The sequence below is a fragment of the Nicotiana sylvestris genome, chromosome 1 (assembly GCF_000393655.2).
Source record: "Nicotiana sylvestris chromosome 1, ASM39365v2, whole genome shotgun sequence".
Lineage (NCBI taxonomy): Eukaryota > Viridiplantae > Streptophyta > Magnoliopsida > Solanales > Solanaceae > Nicotiana > Nicotiana sylvestris.
In genome coordinates, this window is record NC_091057.1 from 146,330,579 (window position 1) to 146,341,676 (window position 11,098).

The 11,098-nt window shown below is 36.3% G+C and overlaps 2 protein-coding genes across 2 annotated transcripts; both read left to right on the forward strand.

Annotated features, from left to right (window-relative positions):
- The first annotated feature begins 5,069 nt into the window (after positions 1 to 5,069).
- Positions 5,070 to 6,761, forward strand: LOC104215560 (pathogenesis-related protein PR-4A). Its single transcript, XM_009765387.2, has 2 exons — positions 5,070 to 5,429; positions 6,360 to 6,761. Exons 1-2 carry the CDS (start codon positions 5,157 to 5,159, stop codon positions 6,528 to 6,530), a joined length of 444 nt encoding a protein of 147 aa, XP_009763689.1. The 5' UTR covers positions 5,070 to 5,156; the 3' UTR covers positions 6,531 to 6,761.
- Positions 6,762 to 9,345: 2,584 nt separating this feature from the next.
- Positions 9,346 to 10,634, forward strand: LOC104215559 (PRA1 family protein E). The gene has a single exon (XM_009765386.2). It carries the CDS (start codon positions 9,620 to 9,622, stop codon positions 10,244 to 10,246), a length of 627 nt encoding a protein of 208 aa, XP_009763688.1. The 5' UTR covers positions 9,346 to 9,619; the 3' UTR covers positions 10,247 to 10,634.
- Positions 10,635 to 11,098: the final 464 nt, after the last annotated feature.

The window sequence follows — 11,098 nt, forward strand, 5'->3', positions numbered from 1 at the left end:
TTACATATTACAATTGACACTTTAAACAAATCAGTAACAAAGCAGCTATCAAACAGTGTTATTGACGAACTTATAGACTAACAGGGAATTAATTAAGCGACGCAATTGAGGACTCGATTTCACAATTTATAACACATACAGTTAAGGCGACTATAAATAACAGACAAAATCGGACCGAATAAAAGGTCCTTTGAAAATGAATAGAGTCAATGTGACTTAATAACAACCAAAATCAACATGGTAAATAAACAGATATGTAAATAATGAAAACAAACACGAAGGAAAGAAAGAAAATACCTCATAATAACAGAATTATACGGACCCAGTCTTCGAAACTCTGATTTGGACACTTTGAAATCGAACAGACCTTAGTCGAAGTATTCTCAACTGAAAATACTTCGATTAAGGTCGATTAGATCTCAACCTTTTACTTAATTTGGGCAGATTCCGAGATTTGGGATTTTAGGGTTCTTGAGGGTTTGATTTAGGGCTCAACCGCTTCTGGTCAGATTCGAACCAAACCAAGTTTGGTTTGGTTACGAGTGAGGTTAGGAGAGTGACTGGTGTGGGTTTGGGGTAAATTGGGGTAGGTTTATGTTATGCTCGAATCTTCGATTGAATATTCGAGACGATGTAGGGTGATTCGAGGTGAACAACTAACAGATCTGTAACGAGGGTGGTTAGGGGGTGTTATGGTGTTAATTAGGGACTGGTTGGTTTGGATCTGAGTTTGGCTCGAACCTTCAAATGAAGATTCGAGAAACTCCAGTAAGATTCGAGCTCAGTGGTTACCAGATTTGGATAGAGGATGGTCAGGTGGTCTTAGGGTGTTGGTTTGGTGACCGGCAGCGTAGTTGCCGCCGGGTTTCAGGCGAGGGGGAGCTAGGGCGACTAGGGTTTGGGGGCATCGTCTTAGGGACGATGATGAACAGGAGAGGGAGGGGGGTGTTTGGTTAGGGGGCTGGGGTACGAATTTAACTTATATAGGGGAGGGGTAGTCTGATATCGTCCGTTGGATCAGGTAAGATCTACGGTCAGGATCAATTCATTTAACCAAACGGTGCCGTTTTGGTTTTAATGGGGATTGGGTCGGTCTCAGATGCAGGTGGATCAGGTATAGAGGACTGATTGGGACCGTTGGATTAAAGGGAAAAGACGACCCTAATTGATTGTAATCATACGGCGTCGTTTTGGATTAATGAAAGAATTGAACTGGACCGTTAGATCTGACTGATCACCAGATTGAAAGCATTCAAACGACGTTATTTGGGAGACGGTTGAGAGACTTGGTCCTGGACTGGGTTATTACACACATTGGGCCTGATTTTTGTCAATTAAAAATGGCCCAGTCCAGTTTTTCTTCCTATTTACTTCCCTTTTTTTTCATTTTCCTTTAATTCCTAATTACTAAATTCCTAATTTTATAAAAATCAAAATTATCCTTACAAAAATATTAAGTACCCCTTAACAACCATTAACACACAAGACAAAACATTAATCACACCATGACACATTTAAATGACAAAATTACAATAATTACGTATTTTTTGTGATTTTCCTTTTTGTAAAACAAACCTGTTAATTCCTAAATTGAAAAACTAAATCCTAAATGCACATGTAACACATATTACATTATATTATTTTTTTATATTTTTAAATGCATTAATAAAATTACACACGCACATATGCCCATGCAAACAAACAGGAAAACCGTACAATATTTCCACATAATTAAAGAAAAGACCTAATTTTGGGAGTTATTTTGGAGTAATTCGTATGAGGCAAAAATCACGTGCTCACAAAGATCAGCAATTGAGTCCCAATCAAACTCTGATTACTAACTGATTAAATGACAGTGATTGTTCTCTTTTACAGGTATTGCACAAACACAGAAGTTAAACTAAATTGAGAGCAAAAGAGCAAGGCGATTTTGCAAGCAATTTATGTGAGATTTGAGTGTGCACTCTTGAAGCTACTTGAACGAGATAGAAGAACCAGTTCCATTGTGTCTTTCTTTTATTCTAGTTTAATTGTAGTAGGTGGTTTAAAGTTGTACCTTTCAGCTTTCATAGGAGCAATTGTATTAGGTACTTAGAGTGTTCAAGTTATAGCTAACTTGAAGTTGTCGCAACAGTTGAGGCTGTGTGCCACAACGGTATTAGAGTTAATCCTTAGGTTTATAAAGAGTCTTGTAAATGCTGTTTTGACTCAGTGATTTTAGTGGAAGTTTGGGAAAATCCTACTGAGTAGTAGGTCGTAGTTTTTTTTTCCTTTTGAGTCAGGTGTTTTTCACGTAAAAATCTCTCTGTTCTTTATTTTATGTACTTATTATTCCGCAAACAGTAGTAGTTAGAACACCTAGAAAAGGTTCTTCTAGAGCGAAAATTGGGTACCACACAAATCACCCCCTTCTTGTGTGGTATTGACGATTAGAACATCAATATGGTCCAAAGTGACCTCACGACCGACGAGTTCCGCATACTTAAGCAGCATAAGGAGTAACTTGTATACATACGACGAAAGTTGGGCAGGGCATACCTCGTAAAAACGGCAAAAATCCACCACCAACAAAGGAAGATGAAGTGTGTACCCTACAATGAAGGAGTAGGCGTAGAACATGCAGTACCCGAGACGGTCGAAATAAACTATGTCTTCCCCTCTGTCGGCCGCATATCAACATAATTGGGGATTCCCCACCTTTCTTTCAGCTCTGCAATGTCCCTTTCTCTCATAATAGAGTGAACAGGTTTCGGTTCGACGCCGACGGGAGTACTGAAGTCAGTCGGCTCTCTCCCAGGGCGAGGCAGGATCTCAATCATTAATGGGACCTCCTCATCTTCCACCGTGTTTGATTCTCTGGTGGCCTGAGCATCACTTTCCAGTACCGGATTAGCGGCAGGGAGACTGTCGCGAGAAGAATCACCATCCATTTTTATCAGAAAACACGCCAAAGAAATAATAGAAAGAAGAGATAAAGGTTTTCAGTGAACAATGGGGCACGCAGAAATTCGAGGTATCAGAAAGAAAATATATCTGCGGGATTCTCCCAAGTGAAAGATAAAGAAGTGTGTCAATCGAATGACCAACTCCTTCTATTTATAAGAGACATAAATCCCCCGAGCACGAAACCCAAAAGTCACCAATCGAATCTGACCAGGCATAAAACGTTTCAGTTCCCCAGGAACGTGTGTAATAATGGCAGTAACCACAAAACAACGCTTCGATACCAAACGACGTTTCGGTTCTAAAATCGTCGCAACGATCCATGGGAATCGATAGAACGTCGCCACTCCGCCAAAAACCCATAAAATATAACTAAGGAACGAAGAGTCGTTAGTCAGATTTCTCTCAAATTCGTAACAATCATGATCCGTCTGCGGAGCCCGACAGAGGATGACCCTGACAGACAGAGGGACTAACTGTATTGGTTAAAATCTCACCGTCGCGATCAAGTTGACGACGTCCCGCCTAAGTAACCGGACAGGGAAAGTTAATATAGCACACTCTATATCTCCTCCCTGACATCCGACGAGTCGGTAAGAATGACGTCTAAAAGCACGACTAAGACACATTGGGGGCAAGAGGACGACGAGCCGAGCAAAAGGCAAGGGTGCCATGACTATATATAGTCAGGGAAAGCTTTCAACAAGAAAACACTTCTCCTATCTCCTTAAAAAGCTGAAAATCTCTCTTCGAGTTTTCTTGGAAGAGAGTGAACCTCTAGGAAAACATGTAAAACGGTCTCCTCATCAATTGATGGGAGATACAATGTCAAACATCAATAAGATCATTCATATTTCCTTCATCCTAAGTATGATCCACACTGCTGACTCTTTGATCTGAAAGTTATTATGTCTGACTAAGATTTACTCCTTCATCATTGATTGATTTGTTCAAAAAGGTTTCAACATCTTTTGAATCAATCAATTTCCATTTCATGAATCTAAACATTAATTTGCAGTATTAGAAACAGGGAACAAAGATTTTCAAGTTCAAATGGAGGGTATATCATTTGGTAAAACAAAATAAAATGTACTGATCATGACAATAGATGAAAATAACGTTTATCATGTAAAGAAAATTCAAAGAATAGTACACGACGTAAAAACATATGCATTTTCCCTGGAAACTCCGAGTAGACTTTTGTCAGTTGAAAACTACATCTCAGAGACTAGGGTCTAGGGACGGAGCTAGAGTGTAAAGAGCGAGTTCAGTCGAATTCAATAGCTTGGTTCGAACCCTGTATTTTTCTAAAAAAAAATTATTGAATATGTATAAATTATTAATTTAGAACCCAGTAACTTAAAATGATTTGAATCTCGAACTCATAAGCTTGAAATCCTGGTTCCGTTTCTGCTAGGGTCTGTTCTAAATTATCTAAGATACCGAGCCAAGAAATGCACGACTTCATAATGCATGTTAGTCCTTTCCCCGGGAGAAACGGCCTCTTGTTCTCTGTATACACGTGTCCAAGAAGACTATTCTTCAGCAGAAATGACCAAATTAAAGGAACAGTTTTTCCAAGTTCTAGACAACATTTGATAAATCAAATTAATGGTATGTAGGAATAGATTATATTGTAGAGAAATCGAATTTATTAAGCATATTCCGAAATGGGAAAATTAAAAATATATATACGTACAATTCTATTTTCGTATATATCTTATAATTACGTCTATGAATATACTTTTTAATAACTAATATAACCTAGCTAGTATTTGTCTTTAATTGTTAACGAAGCTTCAGTAGTGGATTATGGTTGCTAGCTAGTTCTTGTTTTCTCGATCAAGACAGGTCCGTTACGTTAATTAGATGGTTTGTTCCTGGCTCAACTTAGCTTCATCTTTAATTACGATTTCTTGCCGACTCAACAGACCTTCGAGCCATTCTTCGACCTTTTCTTGTGACATCTTTTCCCTCCCAACAAAAATAAAAATAAAAACCTTACTATAACTTTTGTATTCAACGTCGAACAGGTTGAAAAGTCTTCCCAGTAATTATTCCAACAGGAGTTCCAGTCTTTCACAACCACATAACTTTTCCACTCTAGTACACCCCATTATAGCTTCATCCCTCCTACACTTTCCCTATAAATATGGCCTTATCATTTCACCAAAAAACCTAAACCAATACTGAAAATTAAGAGAAGAAAGAAAATGGAGAGAGTTAATAATTATAAGTTGTGCGTGGCATTGTTGATCATCAGCATGGTGATGGCAATGGCGGCGGCACAGAGCGCCACAAACGTGAGATCGACGTATCATTTATATAACCCACAGAACATTAACTGGGATTTGAGAGCAGCAAGTGCTTTCTGCGCTACTTGGGATGCCGACAAGCCTCTCGCATGGCGCCAGAAATATGGCTGGACTGCTTTCTGTGGTCCTGCTGGACCTCGAGGCCAAGATTCCTGTGGTAGATGCTTGAGGGTACGACATCTTTAATTTTTTTAACCCGGTTTTTAAGGTTACTATTTCAGTTTTATCGTGAAAGAGTTACATATTGACGTAGGTTAACTTTTACCTGATGGTACTATATTATCGGTGCATATAATTTAAACTCTATAATTTGTTTTAGAGTTTAACTTCTATATACTTGTCGGTATAAAAGCATTTTGCACTATCAAATCGGCTAATGAAAATGGAACTAATAACCTGGAAAAAAGGATAAGGAACTTAGTAGGCGTTTGGACATGATTCCAAATTTCTTTTTCAAATTTGGAATTTCACTAAAATTTGAATTGAAGATGAAGTTAGTGTTTGGTTATAATTTTTGCATGTCTTTTTTTTCAAAACCATAAAATATGATTAATACCCCACAACTTGTAAAAAATATCAAAACCACCCCAATTTGATTATCCTATTTGAAATAAACAATCAAAATGCTATTTATTTTTTTATGAAGTAAGTGAATATTATTAGCCAAAAGTACAAAGAAAAAGAAGTAGCAACCCAAAAAATCAACAAAAGATATATCATAAACAATCAAAATGTTATTGTTTAAAAATATGGGGTAAATTTGTAAATCTAAAAACTTGAAAATTCCCATTTTCAATTGAAATTTCAAATTTGAAAATAGATTTTCAAGTGAAAAAGGAAAAAATGATAAGAATTGTATGTCCAAACATTGTTTTCAATTTTTTTTTCAAAAAAAGCAACAAAAAAAAATTATGTCCAGACGGGCTCTTACTAGTACAAGTTTACTATTTTAGTGTAAAAATTCTTCATATTGTGAGTGACACGTTTTTGGTTAAAATGTTTGGTATAAGTAAATTATTTGAAAGAGAAAATACTGTAAGTAGCAAAGTAACTAAAAATACTGAATATCTGGATATGTATTAATGGTGAAGCTAAACGCAGGTGACGAACACAGGAACAGGAACTCAAACAACAGTGAGAATAGTAGATCAATGCAGCAATGGAGGGCTTGATTTAGATGTAAACGTCTTTAACCAATTGGACACAAATGGAGTGGGCTATCAGCAAGGCCACCTTACTGTCAACTATGAATTTGTCAACTGCAATGACTAATTAATCTGCTTCCAGATATATTAAGTACCATCATAAAAAACCACAATAATTCATATATACTAGTATATCTTATTTTTAAGAGCCGTTTAGAATAAGAAGGGGCTGAGCTAGCTTTTAATATAGTATAGTAATTATCTGAAAGCTCTACATGCCCTTCACTATTAATAGAATAAAAGCTTGTTCTTGTTGTTAGTGCTATGGATTGAATGAATGAAGCACCACTTAACATGATCACTTGCTTTGTGTTGATTATGTTGCTTGTTACTTAAATAGCTAGCATCTCCCCTTTTCAAGGCGAGAAATTAAAAAATAGCCAGATTTATAAATGGTCATTCAAAAATAGCCACGGTTTTAAAAGTAATCGAAATTTAGTCACTTTTTATGTAAAGATAAATTCGGACGAAAATACTGTTCAAAATTCGGAAAAATACTCCAGCGTAATATACCGATCCAGCATAATATACTGGAGTTTGGAGCACCGGTGATTCAGTCTCCAGTATACTATACTGGAGCCAGCAAAGTATACCGGTCCAGCATAATATGCTGGAAGTTCATACACAGGTGCACCGAACTTCAGTATATTATGTTGGACTGATCTCTGTTGCAGCAAAATAGTGGTTATTTTTCATTGACTTTGTAAACGCTGGCTATTTTTGAATGACTAGTCCGAAAACTGACTAGATCGTGCTATTTTAACATTTTCAAGGCAAGGAGTAAACATACTAATTTCTCTGGGAAAAAAAGTCTAAGGACCTGTTTGTTCATAAATTTTCTTCAAAAATGTGTTTGTCCATGAAATTTTATAAGTTTTTTAAGGAAAAAAATGGAATTTCAAAAAAAAAAAAAATCTCCACCCACAAAATTACAATATTTTTTCAAGTAAAATGCATGTCCAAACATAATTTCAAATTCCAAATATCATTTTTCAATTTAACTCCAAATACTACTTCTTTCTTTTTTTTCAAAAAATTACATTTTTTTATGTCCAAACGCCTACTAAATACTACTCTGGAAACACTAGCACAAGTACGAAATGACTACGTACGGTTGATCAGGAATACTATTTTCTTGAACATTCAGCTATGGTAAAGAAGAAAGTGTATATGCTATTTGCAGCCTATGCTAAGAAGATCAGTGAGAATGAGGTGAGATTAGACACGAGTGCGATGCTTAAATGAAAATAACAATTCAAAAATGTAAAATATGATGTTTTAGGAAAATGGTATGATAGATGACCATGTTACACAGAATCAAAATAGCTAGGTGGTTGAAATGAGAAGTGCATAACTCCAAATATTAGTTGTAAGTTTCGAGATCCCTCTAACTTAGCAATTGTGCAAATATTCATCTAAATGTAGGAGGAGAATATCAACATTCTTATGACTTTAATTACCTATTTAACATCTAATTAAGCCAATAACATCATAACCATGAATATATATCGGTTCGAATTGAAATCTCTTGACGCAAAAATTATTCTCGGCCTTTTCACAAAATGGCATAGTTCCCCAAACCTTAGAATAAGTAAGTACAAATCACTCCAAGAGATGTGGAGGAATGATAAAGATTAATATATCATTAATTAAAGGACTCGATTTAGAAAAATATTAAGGTTGTGAGGTCGAGTCTCCCCAAGAGCAAGGTGGGAAGTTCTTGGAGGGAAGGATATCGGGGGTCTATTTGGAAACAGCCTCTCTACTCCAGGATAGAGGTAAGGTCTGCGTATACACTACCCTTCCCAGACCCTACTAAATGGAATTATAGTGGGTTGTTGTTGTTGTTGATTTAGAAAAATATTAAAGATTAATCTTTTACCTGTACGTCAAAATTTTAAATAGAATAAAACCATTTGTTGACTCATAAATCGTGATTCTGAATGCGACTTAACGCTTTAGGAGAACGGGACTTATAAATTATATTACTTGAATGAGACCTATAAATCGCATTATATGAGTGCGACTCCACTATTTTCAAAATAAAATGCCGGATTTAATCTCCTTTTGTCGATGTATCAGTGTTTAGTTTGTGCGTACCTGCTTTTAGAGCTGCCAGCTTATGTATTTTGCAATTTTATGATTAGATCTAGTTTTTTTCCTACTTTTGTGTCTCCTCATCATTGATCGAAATCCCTTTGGATTTTATCTATTTCCTTCGTTACAGTGCTAGGGAGTAACTTTCATAGCATCACATGATTTGCAATTGATGCTACAACTGATTTAGCTAAGGTAGTCCGACCTACAACATTTTGAGAAATTTCGTTTTTCAGCCATTTGTGCGAGTGTTTATGACTCAATTTAGTTCGTTTTTCCAAAAGAAAAAGAATTTTTATATAAACAGCCAATCGAATACACCGAAAATCATAACAACTATTTTCTGTTTTTCTTTCATTTTTGTCGAATTTTAAAAAAAATGGCATACGAAATGCACATTCAAACCATTTAATTTATTCGAATTATATAGGAGTAGATAAAAAAAGTTTCACAAGTGAATATATATTAAGCAAGAATTGAATAAACAAAACTTGGCACGATCTGTTGAAATATCCTTATGTTGTAAAATTCTCTATTGTGTATGAGATTTGCTCTTTTTCATTAGTTTCAACTCGAAGAAAATATCAAAGAATTGTAGAGATCTAATCCAAAGAAGAAGAAAAAGAAAATAGTTAGACAAGACAACTAAAAATCATTGAAGGAAGAAATCTAACAAAATTACAAGTCATATATGCTTTCAAACTTAACTAAATTTTAACAATCAAAAATTATATAGAGCAAATGACTTCTAAGAAATTCAAAATAAATGCAAACTTAATATGAAATCTAAACAATATGTTTAATTTTAAGAATTGTTGATGAAACTTAATGATTCATATCAGTTGGTACACGTCGGCCGGAGCAATGGGTTGTCAGATTTGGCTACTTTTGCAAAAAAAAGAATAAAAAAGCAAACGACAATTCATCGTCAGGCTGTCAGTCAGTCTGCTCCCACCTCATCCTCCATTGTTCCAAAGTTCTAATCTTTAAGCTATAAAAGGAAATAAAAAACACAAGCACAACAAGAAAATCTGAAATAGAGAATATACTGAATCTAAAATGGCTATTTCTGAAAAGCCCTCCAATTATGGCACACTTCCAACTTCCACCCCGCCACCACTCCCCACAGCTCATTCCGCCAGGAAACCCCCTCGTCCACCACCACCTGGTCCACTACCACCACAGCCACCGCGTCCCTCCACCACCTTCCTCTCAACAACCAGATCCAACACTGCCACGCGCCGTCCATGGCACGTGTTCTTCGACTACACCGTTTTCTCCCTTCCCTACAACTACTCCGAAGCCATGTCGCGCGTGAGGCGCAACCTCAACTACTTCCGTGTGAACTATACCATGGTAATCCTCCTCATTATCTTCCTCAGCCTTATATACAACCCAATCTCCATGATCGTCTTCTTAGTTGTATCTATAGCTTGGTTATATTACTTCAGTGAAGAGCCAATTGTAATATTGGGGGCCCATTTAGACGATCGCCTTGTTTTGGTTGGTTTGGGTTTGGTTACTGTCATTGCCTTGGCGTTTACTCATGTGGGTCTCAATGTTTTGGTTGCTTTGGTTATTGGGTTTTGTGTTTTGGGCCTGCACGGGTCGTTAAGGGGAACTGAGGATTTGTTCTTGGATGAGAATGAGGCTGCTGAAGGTGGCTTGCTTTCTGTTGTCAGTTGAGGAGGACAAATCAGCCCTAGTTATAGATAAATGCATTTTTCTGAAAGAAGAGATTTTGTTAATTATTCTTGGATTACATTGGTGAAGTAGTGGTTGCAAAAGTGTAACATGTGAAGGAACATTTCCAATTTTTGAAAAGATTGGATTTTTCTTGGAGGGGTCTGCCTATAGATAGGCAAAGGTGATTATTTATACCTCAACACTATGAATTGGGATTGTTCTTTTGTTTTGATTATGATACGAATGAAGGTCGATCAAACTGATGCCTTGTACTCAATTAAAAGTTTGGTCAGTTTTGTGCTAAATCTATGTGTTTATTAGGTTCTGTTAAGGTCAATTGTTACAATTCTTTGTTTCTTATCCTAAAGAAAAGGTTACATTTTGTTCATTTATGTCAATATGTGGTTCCAAGTATGGTATCTTTGTTCTTGGTGTTTTGTTTGGATGAATAATATCAGCAAATGTGAATGCGAAAACACGCCATCTTTACTTTTATCCTCTTCTCAAGCTGTTATCCTGGCTCCTTTGTTTTCATGTTGCCATTGTTTCCATCTGTTTGAATTTCTTAGGCTTCTATCTTACAGTTCATTTATGCATAGCTATTTCCTAATATGATATAGTAGCTTAATGTAATTCCAGTTAGCATGTGTTTGCAGAGTTAGGTGTGTGATTTTGCTGTATAATGGCTGGATTGATTTGCCTTTACTATGTTTTCAATAATTTGTCCCTTAGCGCTCTTTGTCTTGGCCTTCTCCTTTCCCCTTCCTTGCCTGCATTATAATTGTTCTTCTGTACCTATTAATACCTATCAGAATGGTTCCAATGCTGGAATTTAGCTACATCTGCTCGTGC